The sequence below is a fragment of the Pristiophorus japonicus genome, chromosome 16 (assembly GCF_044704955.1).
Source record: "Pristiophorus japonicus isolate sPriJap1 chromosome 16, sPriJap1.hap1, whole genome shotgun sequence".
Taxonomy (NCBI): domain Eukaryota; kingdom Metazoa; phylum Chordata; class Chondrichthyes; family Pristiophoridae; genus Pristiophorus; species Pristiophorus japonicus.
The window spans coordinates 54,145,851-54,170,548 of NC_091992.1; the positions used below are offsets into that span (position 1 = coordinate 54,145,851).

The window sequence follows — 24,698 nt, forward strand, 5'->3', positions numbered from 1 at the left end:
GTAGGGTGTTTGAGGTTAAACTTGCAAATGGACTAACTTGCAGAAAGCATTTGGACCAAACCAAACTGCAATTCACAGACAGCCACGAGCCCTACAAAAGACAGTCCACCTGTATGGACATTTCGTCTTTGTGCTGCTGGAACGGCTTGATCTCTTCTCTCTGGCGCCAGGAAAACACACTTTGAGCGTTTCAACCAGAGTCCTACACGATCTAGCCGACTTAGAACCTCTTCCAGGTTCTGCAAGTGTTCGATGTGTGATCAATATATCATCCTGGAAAACCACGGTGCACGGAACCGACTTTAGCAGAGGCATTGTTCCATGTTCCTTTGAAAAATTGCCGAATCCCAAACAGGCATCTATTATAGATTAACAGATCTTTGTGCGTGTTGACGCAGGTGAGGCCTTTCGAAGATTCCGCCAGCTCCTGCGTCATGTGGGCTGATGTCAGGTCCAACTTGGTGAACGTCTTCCCTCCTGCCAGCGTCGCAAATAGGTCGTCTGCCTTGGGTAGCGAGTACTGGTCCTGCAGCGGAAAACGGTTAATCGTTACTTTATAGTCCCCACAAATTCTGACCGTGCCATCGGCCTTGAGAACTGGAACAATCGGACTGGCCCACTCGTTGAACTCAACCGGCGTGATGATGCCCTCTCATTGCAGCCTGTCCAGCTCGATCTCCACTTTCTCTCACATCATGTATGGCACTGCACGTGCCTTGTGGTGGATGGGTTGTGTACTGGGAACCAAGTGGATCTGCACCTTCGCCCCAGAGAAATTTCCGATGCCTGGCTCAAACAACGATGGGAACTTGCTCAAAACCTGGGCACATGAGGTGTCGTCGACGGACAAAAGCGCTCGGATATCATCCCAGTTCCAGCGGATTTTTCCTAGCCAGCTTCTATCGAACAGTGTGGGGCCATCTCCTGGTACAATCCATAGTGGTAGTTCGTGCACCGCTCCATCATAGGAGACTTTTACTGCTGCACTGTCAATTACAGGGATCGGCTCTTTAGTGTAAGTTCTCAGCTTGGTATGAATAGGGCTCAGCTTGGGCCTTTGCACCTTGTTGCACCACAGCCTCTTCGAGGCCTTTTTGCTCATGTTAGACTGACTCGCACCCGTATCCAATTCCATGGATACTGGAATTCCATTCAGTTCAACTTTTAACATGATTGGTGGACATTTCGTTGTGAAGGTGTGTATCCCGTACACTTCACTTCTGCATCCTCGGTTCGTGTCTCTAGTTCAGTTTGATCCGCCATGGATCGGTCTTCCTCTGCAACGTGATGGTTTGCAGCTTGTCTGCACGGTCACTGGAGGTGTCCCATTGTTCCACAGCCTTTGCACGCGTAGTGTTTGAAGCGGCATTGATGGGCTCGATGATCACCTCCGCAGCGCCGACAAGGTGTTAATTGCTTCGCATTCACACTTGATGGCAGACTCTGAGTCATCTAAGGTCTTGCAGCTGCAGGCATGTACGTTCTGCCATCTGCATTCCTGCCTGAAAACGACACTACTTTGTGTACAGTATTTGCTGATGCATCTTTATGCTGCAAAATTTGTTTGGTGTTATCGCTGGTGGACATAAATGCCTGGGCTATTGTTATGGCTTTGCTCAGGTTCAGTGTTTCAAAAGTCAATAGTTTGCAAAATAACCTCATGGCCAATGCTAAGCACAAAAAAGTGTCTTAGCATTTGCTCCAGGAATCCACCAAATTCGCAATGTCCTGCAAGGCACCTTAGTTCGGCGATGTAGCTCGCCACTTCCTGGCCTTCAAACCATAGATATATATAAAATCGATACGTTGCCATCAGAACGCTCTCCTTCAAATTTAGTTGCTCCCAGACCAGCGTACGATTTGGTTGTTGGTTTCACCGAAGCAAGTAGATTCTTCATGAGGCCATAGGTTGTTGCCCCACAGATGGTGAGGAGAATCGCCCTTCATTTGTCAGCATTCTCATTCCCTTCCAGCTTGTTGGCCACGAAGTATTGGTAGAGTCACTCCACGAAGGCTTTCCAATCGTCACCTTCTGAGAATTTCTCCAGGATACCAACAGTTCTCTGCATTTTCGCGTGGTGGTTCATTATCTATTACTCATTGCCAGTTGTTCTGTCTCAACAAAAGCAATGTGACTGAGTACTGTAGACTTGAGCAAGTGTGACCTTAGTCTCTTTATTCTGACTCCAGAGTGCTGGCACAGCATGGGAGGCTTGCTTATATGCAGTGCTCCCAAAGGATACTGGGATCCCTTGGGACTCCAACAGATGCACCCTCTGGTGGCAGTTGAATGCTAGTTATAAGGTGTTGCATAGATAACAGTAAGGATATTAATGTTTTGGAGAGGGTACAACGCAGGTTCATTCGCATGCTGACTGCTGGAGGAAATACAATGACAGACTTGAAAACAGTTTTTTAAATAACAATGCAGGTTATGGGGCACATAGGCCAAATGATCTGTTTCAGAGTTGTAACATTTATATATTTAAAGAAAGAAAAGACTTGCATTTATATAATGTCTTTTATAAGCTCATGACGTCCTATCATGTTTTACAGACAATGATGTACTTTTTGAAGCGTAGTCATTGTGGTAATGTAGGAAACACGGCAGCCAATTAGTGCACAGCAAGATCCCACAAACGCCCATTACAGAACTTCTATTGGCCCCACAATAAGATCGCACAATAGCCAATTAGATGGATAACCAATTGCCCTGTGTTTAATGATGTTAGTTGAGGGACACCAGGAGAATTCCCAATTCTTTGAATAGTGCCACGGAATATTTAACCACAGAAATAGACAGGCGGAATTGAACTTAACATCTATTACAAGGATGTCATAGCAGCGCATTTGGAAAGAGGTGACATGATGGGTCCAAGTCAGCATGGATTTGTGAAAGGGAAATCATGCTTGACAAATCTTCTGGAATTTTTTGAGGATGTTTCCAGTAGAGTGGACAAGGGAGAATCAGTTGATGTGGTGTATTTGGACTTTCAGAAGGCTTTCGACAAGGTCCCACACAAGAGATTAATGTGCAAAGTTAAAGCACATGGGATTGGGGGTAGTGTGCTGACGTGGATTGAGAACTGGTTGTCAGACAGGAAGCAAAGAGTAGGAGTAAATGGGTACTTTTCAGAATGGCAGGCAGTGACTAGTGGGGTACCACAAGGTTCTGTGCTGGGGCCCCAGCTGTTTACATTGTACATCAATGATTTAGACGAGGGGATTAAATGTAGTATCTCCAAATTTGCGGATGACACTAAGTTGGGTGGCAGTGTGAGCTGCGAGGAGGATGCTATGAGGCTGCAGAGTGACTTGGATAGGTTAGGTGAGTGGGCAAATGCATGGCAGATGAAGTATAATGTGGATAAATGTGAGGTTATCCACTTTGGTGGTAAAAACAGAGAGACAGACTATTATCTGAATGGTGACAGATTAGGAAAAGGGAAGGTGCAACGAGACCTGGGTGTCATGGTACATCAGTCATTGAAGGTTGGCATGCAGGTACAGCTTGCAGTTAAGAAAGCAAATGGCATGTTGGCCTTCATAGCGAGGAGATTTGAGTACAGAGGCAGGGAGGTATTACTACTGTTGTACAGGGCCTTGGTGAGGCCACACCTGGAGTATTGTGTACAGTTTTGGTCTCCTAACTTGAGGAAGGACATTCTTGCTATTGAGGGAGTACAGCGAAAGTTCACCAGACTGATTCCCGGGATGGCGGGACTGACATATCAGGAAAGACTGGATCAACTGGGCTTGTATTCACTGGAGTTCAGAAGAATGAGAGGGGATCTCATAGAAACGTTTAAAATTCTGACGGGTTTAGACAGGTTAGATGGAGGAAGAATGTTCCCAATGTTGGGGAAGTCCAGAACCAAGGGTCACAGTTTAAGGATAAGGGGTAAGCCATTTAGGACCGAGATGAGGAGAAACTTCTTCACTCAGAGAGTGGTGAACCTGTGAAATTCTCTACCACAGGAAGTTGTTGAGGCCAATTCACTAAATATATTCAAAAAGGAGTTAGATGTAGTCCTTACTACTAGGAGGATCAAGGGGTATGGTGAGAAAGCAGGAATGGGGTACTGAAGTTGCATGTTCAGCCATGAACTCATTGAATGGCGGTGCAGGCTCGAAGGGCCGAATGGCCTACTCCTGCACCTATTTTCTATGTTTCTATGTTTATTTAAAGATTGGCACCTCCAGTGATACAGTAAACAAAAGTGTCTCTGTACTGTTAGGTTACGCTCCATGTGCTTTTTTGCCTGATAGCTCTTGCTTGCTTTGCATGTTGACATGGTCTTATATTGGTGGATTTCACACTCGCACTTCTAGAAAATTAAATGATTAGAAACATTTCTGCCATGTTTATTAGCAAAGATCAAAGGTAGCCAGGTGCAATATTAAAGCCCTGTAAATGTTTTATTGAGTTCACCCTGATAAAGATTTGGCGCTATGAAAATCGCTCGATGTACGGGTGTAAGTAGGTTCTACACATTGTCTTTTTTAAATAAAGTCCCACGTGCAACTGCACCCATTTTCTTACATGTTGAAAATGTTCTTCCCTGAAGCAGGCCATGGTTTAGGCAGGATTGATTTAGACATGAATACAACCTGAAGAGTTTTAAAACAGGAGTTTGGTGTTAATCCAAAACTCGGCTGCCCATGTCCTAACTTGCACGAAGTCCCATTCACCCATCACCTCCTGTGTTCGCTGACTTACATTGGCTCCCGGTTAAGCAACGCCTCGATTTCAAAATTCTCATCCTTGTTTTCAAATTCCTCCATGGCCTCGCCCCTCCATATCTCTGTAATCTCCTCCAGCCCTACTAACCCCCCACCCCAAGATATCTGTGCTCCTTTAATTCTGCCCTCTTGAGCATTCCTGATTATAATCGCTGAACCATTGGTGGCTGTGCCTTCTATTGCCTGGGCCCTAAGCTGTGGAATTCCCTGCCTAAACCTCTCCGCCTCTCTTTCCTCCTTCAAGATGCTCCTTAAAACCTACCTCTTTGACCAAGCTTTTGGTCACCCACCCTAATTTCTCCTTATGGGGCTCAGTGTCATTTTTCTTAATCTCACAATACTCCTGTGAAGCGCCTTGGGATGTTTCACTATGTCAAAGGCACTATGTAAATACAAGGTGTTGTTGTTAGTCAGAACTTCCTGATCGATCTCATCTTCTCTCCTCTTTTTAACTTGAGCAATGTCATGCTCTTCTACACAAGTGGAAACATTCTCTCTGTATCTACTCTATCAAAATCTTTCATAATTTTAAAGACTTCTATTAAGTCACCCCTCAGCCTTCTCTTTTCAAGAGGAGAGACCCAGCCTGTTCAACATTTCCTGATGGGTAAAACCTCGCATTTCCAGTATCATTCTTGTAATTGCCCAGATATGTCCTGTCCACAAAAAGCAGGACAAATCTAATCGGGCCAATTACCGTCCCATCAATCTACTCTCAATCATCAGCAAAGTAATGGAGGGTGTTGTCGACAGTGCTATCAATCGGCACTTACTCACCAATAACCTGCTCACCGATGCTCAGTTTGGGTTCTGCCAGGACCATTCGGCTCCAGACCTCATTACAGCCTTGGTCCAAACATTCAGAGGTGAGGTGAAAGTGACTGCCCTTGACATCAAGGCAGCATTTGACAGAGTGTGGTATCAAGGAGCCCTAGAAAAACTGAAGTCAATGGGAATTAGGGAAAACTCACCATTGGCTGGAGTCATACCGCGCACAAAGAAAGATGGTTGTGATAGTTGGAAGCCAAAAATATCAGTCCAGAACATCGCTGCAGGAGTTCCTCAGGGCAGCATCCTAGGCCCAACCATCTTCAACTTCTTCATCAATAACCTTTCCTCCATCATAAGTGGGGATGTTCGCTGATGATTGAACAGTGTTCAGTTCTATTTACAACTCCTCAGATAATGAAGCAGTCCTTGCCCGCATGCAGCAAGACCTGGACAACATAAGTGGCAAGTAACATTCGCGCCACACAAGTGCCAGACAATGACCATCTCCAACAAGCGAGAATCTAACCACCACCTCTTGACATTCAATGGCATTACCATTGCTGAATCCTACATCATCAACATCCTTGGGGTGGGGTGGGCACCATTGCCCAATAATGCAACTGGAGCAGCCACACAAATACCATGGTTACAAGAGCCGGTGAGAGGCTCGGTATTCTGCAGCGAGTGTCTCACCTCCTGACTCCCCAAAGCCTTTGCACCACCTACAAGGCACAAGTGAGGAGTGTGATGGAATACTCTCCACTTCCCTGGATGAGCGCAGCTCTAACAACACTCAAGAATCTCAACACCATCCAGGACAAAGCTGCCTGCTTGATTGGCACCCCATCCACCTTCAACATTCACTCCCTCCACCACCGGCACACCGTGGTTGCAGTGTGTACCATCTACAAGTTGTACTAAAGCAACTCACCAAGGCATCTTTGACAGTACTTACCAAACCCCTGATCTCTACTGCCTAGAAGGACCAGGGCAGCAGGTGCATGGGAACACCACTGCCTCCAAGTTCCCCTCTATGTCGCACACCATCCTGACTTGGAAATATATCGCTGTTCCTTCATCATCGCTGGACAGATTTCTGGAACTCTCTCCCGAACAGCACTGTGGGAGGATTTTCAGCTCATGTACTGCAGCGGTTCAAGAAGGTGGCTCATCACCACTTTACCAAGGGCAATTAAGAATGGGCAATAAATGCTGGTCTTGCCAGCGACATCCATCTCCCAGGAATGAATAACAAAATCCTTTTTGTACTGTCCAGTGCCTCTATTGAAAATGGTTCTCACAAAATAGAAACTTCAGAGGGTTATTAATGCAATTTACAGGGCATTCCCCGTCTCTTTTGAAGGAAAGTGATTGGCTGAATTCCAGTTTAATTCTAAATTATTATAAAGGGAGACTAAGCACATACTGGTGCTGTATACCATTAGCTTTGTGCCAGCCTTCAGTGGTTGCACTCTCACCTCTGAGTCAGAAGGTTGTGGGTTCCAAGCCTCAATCCACAAACTTCAGTATGTAATCTGGGTTGACATTTCAGTGCAGTACTAAGGGAGTGCTGCACTGTCACAGGTGCTGTTTTTTGGATGACACATTAAACTGAGGCCCCGTCTACACTCTCAAGTGCACGTAAAAGATGCCGCGGCACTATTTTGAAGAGTAGGGGAGTTCTTCCATTGTCCTGGCCAATACTTATCCCTCATCCAACATCACTAAAAAAACAGCTTATCACATTGCTGGTGTGTGGGACTATGCTGTGCCCAAATTGGCTGATCGCTTCCTACAGCAGTGATGCATTTCACAAGCAAGCAATTAGCTATAAGGCGCTTTGGGACACGCTGAGGTCGTGCAAGTCGCTATATAAATGCAAGTTATTTCTTTTTCTCCCTCTCTAATGGGTCCAAGTGCGGGCTGGAGCTGCCTTTGAGGTGGCGGGCGGGTTGCCATTGTGATGTATGGGCAGCAGGCGACACCCGAGCGGAGCCTGGAAATTGCTTGAAACTGACACTCGCACGCCGGCAGCCGATTGGCCGACGAGGCCGGAGGGGGGCGGGGCCCGACGGCGATTGTTCTCCTCGCGGGCCCATTGGGTGGAACAACAAAAAAAAGGCGGCGCTGATTGGTCGCCCCGTCCTTACCCGGAAGCGTGCTGCCTTGTTTTGACGTAGCGCTCCTGTAACAAAAAGCAACGGCGCAAGCGGATCCCGGGGCTGGGAGCTGGACCCCGCACCCCGGAGGGGAGCGACATGTCCTTCCAGGAGTGTTGGGAGGAGTGGGAAGTACTGGACAAAGACTACCAGCAGTTACAGGTGAGCTTTAATCGGGGGTCCGGGCGGGGGGTTCAGCCCCACGGAGTGTCACAGCGCCCGCCTCTTCTCTGTCTCCCATTGGTAGGTTGCTGGGGCCAGGCGCTCCGCTCTCCTCTCTGATTGGCCGGCACGGCTGTCAGTCTTGAACCGCCCCCCCCTGCTGATTGGCAACAGGTTGGCAGTGAGATCGCTGGCCTCGACCAAAGGGCAGAGTTACATCGTCTTTGGCTTCCAGTCTGCAACGTGTCCCGTCCTTTAAAGGCAAAGTAATCCTCCAACTCATCACCACTTCCTGTTCCTACATTGCACTAACGCCATTTCCCCCCAAACTGTACAATTCATTTAAAAACGAACATTATTTAAAACTTTAAAACTTGTTTTAATTCAATATGTAAAAGAAAGACTTGGATTTTCACACGTCCCCAAGCACTTTACAACCAATGAAGTAATTTTGAAATGTAGGAAACACGGCAGACAATTTCTGCACAGCAAGCTCCCGCAAACAGCAATGTGATAATGTCCACATAATCTGATTTTAATGATGTTGGTTAAGGGATAAATATTGGCCAGGACATCGCGGATATCTCCCCTGCTTTTCTTTTATATATATTTAAGGTCCACCTGAAAGGGCAGACGGAGCTTCGGTTTAACGTCTCATCTGAAAGACGGCACCTCCGACAGTGCAGCACTCCCTCAATACTGCACTGGAGTGTCGTGCTCAAGTCTCTGGAGCAGTCTAGGCTGAAGTCACCAAGAATGACCAGCACTGCTATCAAATCGTACCCTCTCCCTTGGATATCAAGTTTTAATGATGAGAATATTTTTATATTTATATTTTCCTGATTGGCATTAAATGAAAGCTGTTAATAGTTATCTTGGTGCTGGCATAAATCTTCAGACTCAGCTTTCTTTGTGCAGTGGCTTAGTTCTGTATATTCAATAGTTACAAGGTAGGCTATTGGACAAGCTGGAGTGAGTGACTGGGCTGGAGTGAGTGAACATGACGCAACTACATCACAAGTGTTAAATGACATATCTGTTTATAATGTGAGTCAATATTAGGATTTAGGAAATAAAGTTTCTAAGATTCCTGGAGCAGGGAGGTTGTTAATGTGCAGATCTGAAAGTAACAAAAATGTAAATTTATACAGCATTCTTACTACTTTTCTCATGCCCAAAAGTGCTTCACATACCATGAAATACTTTGAAATGCAGCGATTGTTATGTAGGCAAATCTGGCACACAGTTTGTGTAGAGCAAGACCTTTCAAACAACAATCAGCAAAATTAACAATTGCTCTGTGTTTTCTGCTGTTATTTGTTGAGGAGGGAATGATGGCCAGAACAGTGGGAGAATCCCAGCTCTTCTATGAATAGCATGTCCATTTATTCAGTTCAATGGCCTCCTGTGGTAATTCATTCCACGTCTATTAACCTGACGTTCCCCGCTTAATTCCTCAGATTTAACCCTTTATATTTACTACAGTGAACAACTTTGTCAGTCCCCTTCATAACAAGTCTGCCTTCCTTTCTTCATAATGTACAATCCAGATGGACATTGAATGGATTCACTTCCCATTTGATGAAATTTTGGGGAGAGCTGGGTTTCAATCTCACCTCAAGTAACGAGATGAAGGGCATAAGAACATAAAAGAAATAGGAACAAGAGTAGGCCAGTTGGCCCCTCGAGCCTGCTCCACCATTCAATAAGATCATGGTTGATCTGATCATGGACTCAGCTCCACTTCCCTGCCCGCTCACCATAACCCTTTACTCGCTTATCGCTCAAAAATCTTAAATATATTCAATGACCCAGCCTCCACAGCTCTCTGGGAAAGAGAATTCCACATATTTACAACCCTCTGAGAAAATAAATTTCTCCTCATCTCAATTTTAAATGGGCGGCCATAGTCTCAGAATAATGTCCCCTAATTTTAGTTTCCCCTATAAGTGGAAATATCCTCTCTGCATCCACCTTGGTGAGCCCCCTCATTATCATATGTTTCAATAAGATCACCTCTCATTCTTCTGAACTCCAATGTGTATAGGCCCAACCTACTCAACCTATCTTCATAGGTCAACCCCCTCATCTCTGGAATCAACCTAGTGAACCTTCTCTGAACAGTCTCCAATGCTAGTATATCCTTCCTTAAAATGGAGACCAAAACTGTTCACAGTACTCCAGGTGTGGCCTCACCAATACCCTGTACAGTTGTAGCAGGACTTCTCTGTTTTTATACTCTATCCCCCTTGCAATAAAGGCCAACATTCCATTTGCATTCCTGATTATTTGCTGTACCTGCATACTAACTTTTTGTGTTTCATGCACAAGACTCTCCAGGTCCCTCTCTACTGCAGCTCTTTGCAATTTTTCTCTATTTAAATTATAACTTGCCTTTCTATTATTTCTGCCTAAGTGGATAACCTCACATTTTTCCACATTATACTCCACCTGCCAAATGTTTGCCCACTCACTTAGCCTGTCTATATCACTTTGCAAATTATTTGTGTCCTCCTCACAATTTGCTTTCCCACCTATCTTTGTATCATCGGAAAACTTGGCTACATTACACTCGGTCCCTTCATCCAAGTCATTAATATAGATTGTAAATAGTTGAGGCCCCAGCACTGATCCCTGTGGCACCCCACTAGTTACCATTTGCCAACCAGAAAATGACTCATTTATCCCGACTCTCTGTTTTCTGTTAATTAGCCAATCTTCTATCCATGCTAATATATTACCCCCAACCCCATGAGCTTTTATCTTGTGCAGTAACCTCTTATGTGGCACCTTATCGAATGCCTTCTGGAAATCCAAATACACCATATCCACTGGTTCCCCCTTATCCACCCTGCCCGTTACATCCTCAAAGAACCCCAGCAAATTTGTCAAACATGATTTACTTTTCATAAAACCATGCTGACTCTGCTTGATTGAATCATGCTTTTCCAAATGTCCCGCTACTGCTTCCTTAATAATGGACTCCAGCATTTTCCCAACGACAGATGTTAGGCTAACTGGTCTATAGTTTCCTGCAGCTCCGTTGGTCATAGTGTCCTGCATGAAATGAGTTTGGCAGTCTCAATCCAGGTTACTTAATGCTCAAGTCCTGGAATGTAGCTTGAAGCCACAACCCTCTCTGACTGTGACTAAGTTGGCAATCTTACTCAGTTCACAAGAATGGCTCACATGCGAAATGGAGAAAATCAGACTGGAATAGTAAGGATCCAAGATATGTTGTGGGGACAAACCAGGGCTAAGATAAGAACATAAAAAATAAGAGCAGGAGTAGGCCATACAGCCCCTCGAATAAGATCATGGCTGATTATCGACCTCAACTACACTTTCCCGCCCACATACCTTGATTCCGCTAGCTTTACAGAGCAGCTGCCTGTGCTTTACTTGATCTGGCAGTGCTCGAAGTGGGAAAATGTGTTAACATAAAACATTTCTGTGCCTATTTCTTCGAGCTATAACATTTCATAGTACCTCGTACCAGTAAAGTTAAGCAGTATAACAACCCTAGTATTTTGCAGAGATGGAAGAAAGCCGTTTTGGTAACAGAGGAACATTGGGCAGGAAGCCGAGCTTGGGATCGAGCAGGATGCAAAAGCTGTGGAGCTCTAAATCCTGAGATGGCAGCCAGAAATGCTGATAGAATCTAGGCTCGAGGTGCAAGGGTGCTAAAGTGCATGCCTCCAGCTCTTTATGAGACAGGGAATTTGAGAGTTTGAACATTCATGAGTAAATGGATGATCCGTTGGCAAGTGAAACCATTCTATATACAACACTAATAATGACTACCATTTAAACTGATGCACTGCATGTTGGTTACATAAGAACATAAGAAATAGGAGCAGGAGTAGGCCATTTGCCCCCTCGAGCCTGCTCCACCATTCAATAAGATTATGGCTGATCGGATCATGGATTTAGTTTCACTTACCTGCCTGCTCCCCATAACCCTTTATTCCCATATTGCTCAAAAATTTGTCTATCTCCGCCTTAAATATATTCAATGACCCAGCCTCCACAGCTCTCTGGAGCAGAGAATTCCATAGATTTACAACCCTCTGAGAGAAGAAATTCCTCTTCATCTCAGTTTAAAATGGGCAGCCCCTTATTCTGAGATTATGTCCCCTAGTTTTAGTTTCCCCTATGAGTGGAAATATCCGTTCTGCATCCACCTTGTCGAGCCCCCTCATTATGGAAACATAGAAAATAGGTGCAGAAGTAGGCCATTCGGCCCTTCGAGCCTGCACCACCATTCAATATGATCATGGCTGATCATGCAACTTTAGCACCCCATTCTTGCTTTCTCTCCATGCCCCTTGATCCCTTTAGCTGTAAGGGCCATATCTAACTCCCTTTTGAATATATCTAACAAACCGGCCTCAACAACTTTCTGTGTAGAGAATTCCACAGGTTCACAATTCTCTGAGTGAAGAAGTTTCTCCTCATCTCGGTCCTAAATGGCTTACCCCTTATCCTTAGACTGTGACCCCTGGTTCTGGACTTTCCCAACATCGGGAACGTTCTTCCTGCATCTAACCTGTCCAATCCCGTCAAATTCCCTTCTCATTCATCTAAATTCCAGTGAATATAAGCCTAGTCGATCCAGTCTTTCTTCATATGTCAGTCCCGCCATCCCAGGAATCAGTCTGGTGAACATTCGCTGTATTCCCTCAAAAGCAAGAATGTCCTTCCTCAGATTAAGAGACCAAAACTGTACACAATATTCAAGGTGTGGCCTCACCAAGGCCCTGTACAACTGCAGTAAGACCTCCCTACTCCTATACTCTAATCCTCTCACTATGAAGGCCAACATGCCATTTGCCGCCTTCACTGCCTGCTGTACCTGCATGCCAACTTTCAATGACTAATATACCATAGCACCCAGGTCTCGTTGCACCTCCCCTTTTCCTGATCTGTCACCATTCAGATAATATTCTGACTTCCTGTTTTTTCCACCAAAGTGGATAACCTCACATTTATCTACATTATACTGCATCTGCCATGTATTTGCCCACTAACCTAACCTGTCCAAGTCACCCTGCAGCCTCTTGGCATCCTCCTCACAGCTCACACTGCCACCCAGCTTAGTGTCTTATATGTTTCGATAAGATCACCTCTCATTATTCTGAACTCCAATGTGTATAGGCCCAATCTACTCAACCTATTTTCATAAGTCAACCCCTCATCTTTGGAATCAACCTAGTGAACCTTCTCTGAACTGCCTCCAATGCAAGTATATCCCCTTCCTTAAATACGGAGACCAAAACTTACGCAGTATTCCAGGTGTAGCCTCACCAATACCCTGTACAGTTGTAGCAGGACTTCTCTGCTTTTATAATCTATTCCCCTTGCAATAAAGACAAACATTCAATTTGCCTTCCTGATTACTTGCTGTACCTGCATATTAACTTTTTATGTTTCATGCACAAGGACCCCCAGGTCCTTCTGTACTGCAACACTTTGCAATTTTTTTTCTCCATTTAAATTGTAATTTGCTTTTCTATTTTTTCTGCCAAGATGAAAGTTAAGTCATAAGTGCCAGCCTGGGCCCATTGGTAGTGTAGTACTTTTGCCTCTGAGTTAGAAGAGACTTGAGCACATAATATTGGGCTCAATTTTCCCCAAAGCTGTTTTTTGGCGTACTTGAAGAGTTACGCCCATATTTTTGGAGTCCAAGTACGCCCCCAAAAAATCCTCCAAGTTTCCCCGTTTGATTTCTTTGTTTTGGCGCCGCCTAGCCTGTCATTTAGCTTTGGGGGTGGAGCCTTGATCTGCGGCAAAAAGATCGGGTTGCCACGGTAACCAGGGGGACAATGCGGGCTGAGGCTGGAAAGTCACACTTACAGCCAGCTCACAGCAACCAAGCACAAGCACATTACAGCAACTTATCAAGCACAAGCACATTAAATGTTGCAGCAAATTACCTCCATTAAATGATTAAAGTCCTCCCCCCCCCCGCCGTCATATGCCGGTCCCAATCCCTGCATCTATCCCAGGCCGAATGCCCTCTTCCCCTCCCCCACACTCTCTTACCTCCCCTGCTGCTGCTGTCCGGGCATCTGCTGTGCTGATTTACTTTCCTGTGCCGATTTTCTTAACTCACCAGAAGGTTTTTCTACAGAGGTCACATCTGCCGGCCTAAGAAGAACTAGAGTAACTCTGAGCTGGCCAAACTTGTATAACTGGCCGGAATTGGAGCGGGTGGCAGGTTACGCCCTCTTTGACTCAAAAAAAAAACTGACCTAAAATAATCGTAACTGACTGAGTTGACTGACAAAGCTGGTGCAAATTGATTAGGGAAATTTGTATTTTTTAATTTGGGCCAAAAAAACAGCACGAATCATTGGGGAAAATCGAGCCCAAAGACTGGCAGTTCAGTGCAGTACTAAGGGAGAGCTGCACTGGCAGAGATGTCATCTTTTAGATGAGATGTTAAACCGAGGCTCCTTCTTCTCTGTCAAGTAAATGTAAAAGCTTCCAAGGCACTCCCGGTGTCCTGGCCAACATTTATCACTCAAACAACACAATTATCTGCTCTATTTTCCTACATTACGACTGTGATTCAAATGTATTTCATTGGCTACAATTGCTGTCTGGACTGAGCAAGCACTGGGGTACTGCAAAAGATAAAGCTGAGCAATCGCAGATCTCTTACGAGCATTCGAGTAACGCCCAACAACAACTTGCATTTATATAGCACCTAGAATGTGGTAAAAGCATCCCAAGGCATTTCACAGGAACATTATCAAACAAACTTTGACACCGAGCCACATAAGGAGATATTAGGACAGGTGACCAAAAACTTGGTCAAAGAGGTAGAATATTATCTGAATGGTGACAGATTAGGAAAAGGGGAGGTGCAACGAGACCTGGGTGTCATGGTACATCAGTCATTGAAGGTTGGCATGCAGGTACAGTAGGCAGTGAAGAAGGCAAATCGCATGTTGGCCTTCATAGCGAGGGGATTTGAGTACAGGGGCAGGGAGGTGTTGCTACAGTTGTACAGGGCCTTGGTGAGGCCACACCTGGCGTATTGTGTACAGTTTTGGTCCCCTAATCTGAGGAAGATCATTCTTGCTATTGAGGGAGTGCAGCGAAGGTTCACCAGACTGATTCCCGGGACGGCAGGACTGACGTATGAAGAAAGACTGGATCGACTGGGCCTATATTCACTGGAGTTTAGAAGAATGAGAGGGGATCTCATAGAAACATATAAAATTCTGACGGGATTGGACAGGTTAAATGCAGGAAGAATGTTCCCGATGTTGGGGAAGTCCAGAACTAGGGGTCATAGTCTGAGGATAAGGGATAAGCCATTTCGATGAGGAGAAACTTCTTCACTCAGAGAATTGTGAACCTGTGGAATTCTCTACCACAGAAAGTTGTTGAGGCCAGTTTGTTAGATATATTCAAAAGGGAGTTAGATGTGGCCCTTACGGTTAAAGGGATCAAGGGGTATGGAGAGAAAGCAGGAATAGGGTACTGAAGTTGCATGATCAGCCATGATCATATTGAATGGTGGTGCAGGCTCGAAGGGCCGAATGGCCTACTCCTGCACCTATTTTCTATGTTTCTATGTTTTAAAGAGCATAAAAGGAGAAGAGAGAGGCGGGGAGGTTTAGGGAAGGAATTCCAGAGCTTAGTACCCATGCTGTTGAAGGTACGGCCGCCAACGGTGGGGCGAAGGAAATCGGGGATTGGAGGAGCACAGAGATCTCGGAGGGTTGTAGGTCCACAAGAAAACTTGCATTTTACAACCCCTATAATAATCATTAATCTGCGGGTCAAAGTTGTTACTGTGTGCAGTCTGAGGTTCCCACCTGGTGATTCTTCATCAATATTTACACCTTTTCTGGTTCTGCTCTTCAGGAAACACACAAGCATTACAAGCAACAGTTAGAAGAGGTGATCAAACTTCAGAATTCCTGCCTCCATTGCATTGAACGACAAAAGAAGAGATACAGGAAACTCTCCAGTAGTCTCAACAGGTAAATATTATTTTTGAGCAGATTGGTCTGTTGAAGTACCTCCACTCACTCAGCTTCTTCAAATAAAGCCATCACACCTGTCTTCACCCGATGAAAGAAAGAAATGAAATGAAGCAAAAAGGAACTTGCATTTATGTAGTGTCTTTCTCATCCTCAGGATGTCTCAAAGCACTTTACGGCCAATTATAAACTTTAAATCATTGTCATGTCGAGAAACAGCCGACAATAGTGTCAGTCTTTGTTACGTGCTCAAGTCCGGGAGTGGGGCTTGAACCCACGACCTTCTGACTAAGAGGCAAAAGTGCTACCAACTGAGCCAAACTGACACGCCACAGTGCAGTCTCAGTTGGCTGTACAGCACTGTGGCGGAGACGGGGTTGTGTTTGTGATGTTGACTCCTGATGCGATTCCTACCTTCACAGATGTGATTCGTTAGAGAGTGAAGAACAACTGAGAGATACTGGCTTCATCCTGGAACTGATGAAGGAAAGACAAAACATTTTCTTTGAAATGGAAGCTTTTCTCCCGAAGAAAAACGGGTAAGTAATCGCTACTAGTGACCCTATCGGCTTTACCCTTTGAGCGTCATGGAGGAGTTTACGCCTCCGAACACCATGGAACTATGGGCACCAACAATCAGATTTGTCGTTGTAGCAGCCTTAACATCCTGGACCCGTGTTTGCTTGATCTGGGTGCGCCGATAACACATTCATGTACATGTTCAGATTTTGGGATTTCGATTGGTTAGAAAACTTTCCTTTTAAAGGTGATGAGGGACTTCAGTGGATAGACTGGAGAAGCTGGGATTGTTCTCCTTGGAGCAAAGGAGGTTCAGAGGAGATTTGATAGAGGTGTTCAATATCATGAGGGGTCTGGGCAGAGCAGATAGAGAGAAACTGTTCCCATTGGCGAAGGGCCGAGAACCAGAGGACACAGATTTAAGGTGATTGGCAGAAGCACCAAAGGCGACATGTGGAAAAATGTTTTTTGCACAATGGGTGGTTAGGATCAGGAATGCACTGCTTGAAAGGGTGGTGGAGGCAGACTCAATCGTGGCTTTCAAAAGAGAATTGGATAAGTACCTGAAGGAAAACGTTTTCAGGGCTACAGGGAAAGGGCGGGGGAGTGGGACGAGCTGAAGCGGCCTTGCAGAGACCCGGCATGGACTCAAGGGGCCGAATGGCCTCCTTCTGTGCTCTAACCATTCTATGATTCTGTAAAGCAGGGTATCAGCCAATGGAAACTATTTTTATTTGAAATTTCGACTACATTCAATTTGGGGGGAAAAGAATGATGTTAAACATTGCGATTGGTAAAGCGGATGACCCAAATTAGGGGCGATAGTCAATACTGAGGAGAACTGCAATGAATTACAGGAGGACATTAATAAACTTGCAGAATGGGCATATAATTGACAAATGAAGTTCGACACAGATAAATATGAGGCATTACATTTTGGTAGGAAGAATAGGGAGGTCACTTATTACTTGGAGGGTGAAAGTCTAGGTGGGGTAGAGGAACAAAGGGATCACGGAGTACAAATACACAAATGGCTGAAAGTTGTGACACAGGTAACGAGGCCATTTAAAAAAGCAAACTAAGCACTAGGGTTTATTTCTAAAGTATAGAATTGAAAAGTAGGGAAGTTATGCTGAACCTGTATTGAACCTTGGTTAGACCACACTTAGAGTACTGCATACAGTTCTAGTCGCCATATTATAAAAAGGATATAGAGGCACTGGAGAGAGTGCAGAGAAGATTTACAAGGACGATACCAGAAATGCGAGGGTATACATATCAGAAAAGGATGAACAGGCTGGGTCTCTTTTCTCTTGAAAAATGAAGGCTGAGGGATGACCTAATCGAGATCTTTAAAATTATGAAAAGTTTTGATAGTGGTTACAGAGAGAATGTTTTCACTTGTGGGGAAGAGCATAACTAGAGGCCATCTATACATGATCATCACCAAGAAATCCAATAGGGAATTCAGAACAAACTTCTTTACCCAGAGAGTGGTGAGAATGTGGAACTCGCTACTACAGAGAGTGGTTGAAGCGAATAGTATAGATGCATTTAAGAGGAGGCTGAACAAGCATATGAGAGAGAAGGGAATGGAGGGTTATGCTGATAGATTTAGATGAGGAAAGACGGGAGGAGGCTCAAGTGGAGCATAAATGCCAGCATGGACTGGTTGGGCCGAATGGCCTGCTTCTGTGCCATATATCCTATGTAAGTTCACTGATAGAGACTTAATGGACTCGTACTACATTTCCACGTGTTTTCTTACGCAGATTTAATGGCAAAGTTTCCTCTTATTGAGCTTGGACGTAAAGAATTGCCTGGCCCCAGCACAGAGAGGGTATTCGGGCGGGCGGGAAGGATCACACGCCCAGAATGGAGTCTGCTGCCCGTTCATTTAAATGGCTGGGAAATTGGGCACTGACTCCGGGTGTGCAGTCTTTCACTTTTGCTCCATGCAATGCAGCTTGCAGATCCGTTGTTCCTGGCGCTAATGGAGGATAATCTGCCCCTGCCGCATTTAACGATCGGAGTTTCTATCCTTTTCTCTCCCTGCAGTCACAGGGTAGACCCTGGTAGAGAGTTGGCCGGTTGGGGGCAGGGCACGGCATGGCGTGTAGATTGACATACGTCTCACGTGTTTTATCCATACGGTGCATTATTGGTCTGAAAGCTGATATATCTGATCTAACTACTAAGTGTTTCCTCACCCATCAGTGAGGCTCTGGCCTCTTGCCGTACATTCATTTTCTTCTTCTGTTACAGGTTATACTTAAGTCTGGTTCTGGGAAATGTCAATGTGACTCTGCTCAGCAAACCTGCCAAGTAAGTATTCGCTTGGGCCCAGACCTGATGGAAACGTTCTGTCCCCTTAAGCCTTCCACGTGACCGTCTCCACTTTTTCCACATTGCAGGTTTGCCTACAAGGATGAGTACGAAAAGTTCAAGCTGTATCTCACCATCATCCTCGTCATCATCTCCTTCACCTGCAGGTTCTTGCTAAACTCCAGGTGAGCTGTGAGTTGAGATGTGCTATTGCTCTGACAGGTGGTGAGATGCCCCCTTCTCACTATCCCCCCTCCCCTACCAGTGGAGCTGTGGTGGGTACCTGATATTCTCCATTCAGCACGAGAGGCACAAGAGCAGGGCTTCAAACTGGGTGCCCAAACCAAGAGCAGTGACCACAGGAGTGTATCTGATCTCCCAGATACAGCCTGATACCATTGCATGCTCACGGCCATATTTGACTGAGTCAGAGGGTCGTGGGTTTAAGTGCCATCCTCCAGAGACTTGAGCACATAATCCAAGTGCCATACTGAGGGAGTGCTGCACTGTCAGAGGTTCTGCCTTTCGAATGAGACGTTAAACCGAGGCCTCGTCTGCCCTCTCAGGTGGACGTAAAAGATCCCATGGCACTATTCTGACCAATACTTATCTCTCAGTCAATGTAACAAAAAAAACAGATTATCTGGTCATTATCACATTGCTGTTTGTGGGAGCTTGCTGTGCGCAAATTGGCTGCTGCGTTTCCCACTTTACAACAGTGACTACTCTCTAAAAGTAATCCATTGGCTGCAAAGCGCTTTGAATGTCTGGTGCTCGTGAAAGGCGCTATATAAATGCAAGCCATTCAAGTCTTTCTTTCAAATTGGCTGTTACTATTTTACAACAGTACATTAATTGGCTGTAAGGTATTTTGGAATTTCCTGAGGTTGTGAAAGATGCTATATAAATGCAGATTCCTGCTTCTTTCTGGTTTCTTAATGGATCACCCCATTTACTGAGATTAGAATGGATACATGGGAGTGATTTACAGGCTGGAATCTGTTTGTAGGGTTTGAGTGACCAGTTTATCTGCCATTGTCTGAACTCTGAGCTGGGATTACAATCTGGGCGATTCCCGGATGCCTGCGATGTTTCTAATTCCTACAGTTTTATTCACAGATCTGTCTTTCCCCCCCCCCCCCCCCACCCCTGCTTGAGGTGTTGAACAGTTATTGGGTATAGTTCCGTGGGAAGCATTTGCCTTGTGAGTATCTCACTCAAATGGCCATTAATCACGTGAGAGCCATGACAGTGAATGCCAGTTGACTTCGAGGAGCATCGCAGATGAGCCAGGTCCTACCCTCACCCAACGCGCACACACCGCAGTTTGAATCGTTCCTCAGAGTGGAAACTTTGGCAGATTTTTGCCTTCCTAGTTCCTTGGTACTGAGGCCAATTGTAGCACCCCTGCCATCACTACAACGGATCTTAGTCAACTCAGTACAGACCGGGGCTCAGACCTTGCCCCTTCTTGGCTCAGCTACTCTCTGGATAAATTGCAGAGCTGTGGAGAGGGGTCTATTAGGGTTTTCGGCTTTGATATTTTTGGGGTGGTAATGGCGGCGGAGCGGTAAAGTTAGTGCCCGGGAACATTTTGTGCCTCAGTCAGTAACATTGGTCAGCTGGGCCCTGAGTCAGGGGCGCAGCGCAAAGGGAGGCGTTGTATACTTCTCTCAGGGTGTTAGCATGGGAAACTCCCGAGCTAAAGAGCCGGGCTGGGAGCGCTCCGAGAGATGCCGAGGGGGGGGAAAAAAACTTTAAAAAACCCACAAAAATATTCCCAAAACATTGCACACATCAGCACAACACAAATCGGCAAAAAAAATAAAAGACAAAACAATCACACTTATCTCAGGAGTCCATTGCCTCTCTGCTGTCGGTAAAGTTGGGCCGCCTGATTTCCCAGGCGGTTACTGCGGGGCGCGCTGCGGGGCGTACGGGTCGGGCAAGAGTCAAAACTCACGCCGGTGTCACAACCAGGGGCGTTGCACACCGGGCACAGCCCTTCCGGGCGGTGCTGCTCCGCGCTGCCGCTAAACCAGACCCGAGGATCGCTGCCGGGCGCTGGAGACTGGCCGCTCGCTCAGAACACCTCACCGCCGCCAGTGCCACTGCACCGGGGCAAAATACGGAGCGGAGAGGAGCCGAAAATCCAGCCATTAAATATCTATTGGGTTACATTGCTCTGACAGGTGGTTTTGTACAGGTTTAGATCATGCTCTGATACTGTGCATCAGAGTCACTGCGATTCAGACTGTGTCGTTCATTAATCCTACAGTTATACTAGAAACATAGAAACATAGAAAATAGGTGCAGGAGCAGGCCATTCAGCCCTTCTAGCCTGCACCGCCATTCAATGAGTTCATGGCTGAACATGAAACTTCAGTACCCCCTTCCTGCTTTCTCGCCATACCCCTTGATCCCCCGAGTAGTAAGGACTTCATCTAACTCCCTTTTGAATATATTTAGTGAATTGGCCTCAACTACTTTCTGTGGTAGAGAATTCCACAGGTTCACCACTCTCTGGGTGAAGAAGTTTCTCCTCATCTCGGTCCAAAATGGCTTACCCCTTATCCTTAGACTGTGACCCCTGGTTCTGGACTTCTATGTTTCTATGTTTCTATGTTTCCCCAACATTGGGAACATTCTTCCTGCATCCAACCTGTCCAAACCCGTCAGAATTTTAAACGTTTCTATGAGGTCCCCTCTCACTCTTCTGAACTCCAGTGAATACAAGCCCAGTTGATCCAGTCTTTCTTGATAGGTCAGTCCCACCATCCCGGGAATCAGTCTGGTGAATCTTCGCTGCACTCCCTCAATAGCAAGAATGTCCTTCCTCAAGTTAGGAGACCAAAACTGTACACAATACTCCAGGTGTGGCCTCACCAAGGCCCTATACAACTGTAGCAACACCTCCCTGCCACTGTACTCAAATCCCCTCGCTATGAAGGCCAACATGCCATTTGCTTTCTTAACCACCTGCTGTACCTGCATGCCAACCTTCAATGACTGATGTACCATAACACCCAGGTCTCGCTGCACCTTCCCCCTTCCTAATCTGTCACCATTCAGATAATAGTCTGTCTCTCTGTTTTTACCACCAAAGTGAATAACCTCACATTTATCCACATTATACTTCATCTGCCACGCATTTGCCCACTCACCTAACCTATCCAAGTCACTCTGCAGCCTCATAGCATCCTCCTCGCAGCTCACACTGCCACCCAACTTAGTGTCATCCGCAAATTTGGAGATACTACATTTAATCCCCTCGTCTAAATCATTGATGTACAATGTAAACAGCTGGGGCCCCAGCACAGAACCTTGCGGTACCCCACTAGTCACTGCCTGCCATTCTGAAAAGTACCTATTTACTCCTACTCTTTGCTTCCTGTCTGACAACCAGTTCTCAATCCACGTCAGCACACTACCCCCAATCCCATGTGCTTTAACTTTGCACATTAATCTCCTGTGTGGGACCTTGTTGAAAGCCTTCTGAAAGTCCAAATATACCACATCAACTGGTTCTCCTTTGTCCACTTTACTGGAAACATCCTCAAAAAATTCCAGAAGATCCCTTTCACAAATCCCTTTCACAAATCCATGCTGACTTGGACCTATCATGTCACCATTTTCCAAATGCGCTGCTATGACATCCTTAATAATTGATTCCATCATTTTACCCACTACTGAGGTCAGGCTGACCGGTCTATAATTCCCTGCTTTCTCTCTCCCTCCTTTTTTAAAAAGTGGGGTTACATTGGCTACCCTCCACTCGATAGGAACTGATCCAGAGTCAATGGAATGTTGGAAAATGACTGTCAATGCATCCGCTATTTCCAAGGCCACCTCCTTAAGTACTCTGGGATGCAGTCCATCAGGCCCTGGGGATTTATCGGCCTTCAATCCCATCAATTTCCCCAACACAATTTCCCGACTAATAAAGATTTCCCTCAGTTCCTCCTCCTTACTAGACCCTCTGACCCCTTTTATATCCGGAAGGTTGTTTGTGTCCTCCTTAGTGAATACTGAACCAAAGTACTTGTTCAATTGGTCTGTCATTTCTTTGTTCCCCGTTATGACTTCCCCTGATTCTGACTGCAGGGGACCTACGTTTGTCTTTACTAACCTTTTTCTCTTTACATACCTATAGAAACTTTTGCAATCCGCCTTAATGTTCCCTGCAAGCTTCTTCTCGTACTCCATTTTCCCTGCCCTAATCAAACCCTTTTTCCTCCTCTGCTGAGTTCTAAATTTCTCCCAGTCCCCAGGTTCGCTGCTATTTCTGGCCAATTTGTATGCCACTTCCTTGGCTTTAATACTATCCCTGATTTCCCTAGATAGCCACGGTTGAGCCACCTTCCCTTTTTTATTTTTACGCCAGACAGGAATGTACAATTGTTGTAATTCATCCATGCGGTCTCTAAATGTCTGCCATTGCCCATCCACAGTCAACCCCTTAAGTATCATTCGCCAATCTATCTTAGCCAATTCACGCCTCATACCTTCAAAGTTACCCTTCTTTAAGTTCTGGACCATGGTCTCTGAATTAACTGTTTTATTCTCCATCCTAATGCAGAATTCCACCATATTATGGTCACTCTTCCCCAAGGGGCCTCGCACAATGAGATTGTTAATTAATCCTCTCTCATTACACAACACCCAGTCCAAGACAGCCTCCCCCCTAGTTGGTTCCTCGACATATTGGTCTAGAAAACCATCCCTTATGCACTCCAGGAAATCCTCCTCCACCGTATTGCTGAGTTCTATTTTACAGTCAGCTTGTTGGTGGTTCCAATGTTCTGGGTACACTGTTGGAGTTTAACTTCTTAGTCTTTGACTTTATTTATTCTTGTGCAGGGTGGTCGATTCCTTGTTCAACTTCCTGTTGGTGTGGTACTACTGTACACTCACGATCCGAGAGAGCATCCTCATCAATAATGGATCCAGGTAAGGGGTGGAACTCGGGGAAAACCCAGCAAATTGTCTCACTCCTGGGCACTGCACAAGAAAAATCCTGTTCTTCAATAGATCCCCTTCTCGCCTCTAGTCTCCAATGTCTCCATCACAACTTTGCTTGTCTGCAGCTTATCGATGTTGCCATGTGCCTCTGAATTTTGCTCTTGTTTCTCCTAAACTGCAAATACACCGTCACGTAAGCTTTTCCACTTCCTTACAATTCTCACTATGTTGAACTCGAGACTTATTACACTGTCTCCTCAAACTCATTCTCTCCTTGGACCTCAGAACATGAGAACTCTTTACCTTTCAAAACCCACCCTTGGCAGCGTCTAATTAGTTTTGAACTTCTCTCTGTCTCCTGTGTATCTTAGAGCAATCCCCACACACATTCATATGCATTCCCACACTAATACATATACACACACACACATACGTACACACTTGCACGCTCTCACACCCACACATGCACGCGCTCACACCCACATACGAACACACACATATACGTACACACGCAAATGCACATGAACACAAAGGAGGGACAGCAATAAATAACCTCCAACTGTACAAATTTTTTTACATTTCCAGCCCGATTCTCTGAAGGCGATAACTCTCGCTGAGGTCCGGTTCCACTGGTGCCGGCAGACTGCCCATACTTTGCTTGTGTAGCTCGTCTCCCTGTGAGAGCTTAGACAGTATTAGCAACTTGACACTGGAGACATCACCCAGCCCAGCCCAGTGCTATCCTCAACTGGCATGCACTTTCCAGCAGGGGTCGCTGTGTAATTTTTCTTCAGTCCAATGGCCTTCTGCAGAACTGCTTCCAAACTCACTGGGCAGTGATTGATAAGCCTGCTATGTTTTTAAGTGACCCTAGCTGTTTCTTTTTCACCCCCTAAGCCCAAGGCACTGGATCTTTCTTTCTTGTTTCTCCTAAACTGCAAATACACCATCCCATAAATTTTTCCATTTCCTTAATGTGGGCAAGTGTGAGGTTATCCACTTTGGCAGGAAAAATAAAAAAGTAAATTATTATCTAAATGGAGAGAGATTGCAAAGT

At 45.5% G+C, this 24,698-nt stretch overlaps 1 protein-coding gene across 1 annotated transcript in view; it reads left to right on the forward strand.

Annotated features, from left to right (window-relative positions):
* The first annotated feature begins 7,669 nt into the window (after nucleotides 1-7,669).
* tmem120aa (transmembrane protein 120Aa) overlaps nucleotides 7,670-24,698 on the forward strand; it is a 34,569-nt gene continuing 17,540 nt past the window's right edge. Inside the window, exons 1-6 of the mRNA XM_070858129.1 lie at nucleotides 7,670-7,835; nucleotides 15,717-15,835; nucleotides 16,258-16,374; nucleotides 18,620-18,679; nucleotides 18,769-18,864; nucleotides 23,540-23,629. Of these exons, the coding sequence (XP_070714230.1) occupies nucleotides 7,773-7,835; nucleotides 15,717-15,835; nucleotides 16,258-16,374; nucleotides 18,620-18,679; nucleotides 18,769-18,864; nucleotides 23,540-23,629 (545 nt within the window). The 5' untranslated portion in view covers nucleotides 7,670-7,772. The remainder of the gene's footprint in view (nucleotides 7,836-15,716; nucleotides 15,836-16,257; nucleotides 16,375-18,619; nucleotides 18,680-18,768; nucleotides 18,865-23,539; nucleotides 23,630-24,698) is intronic.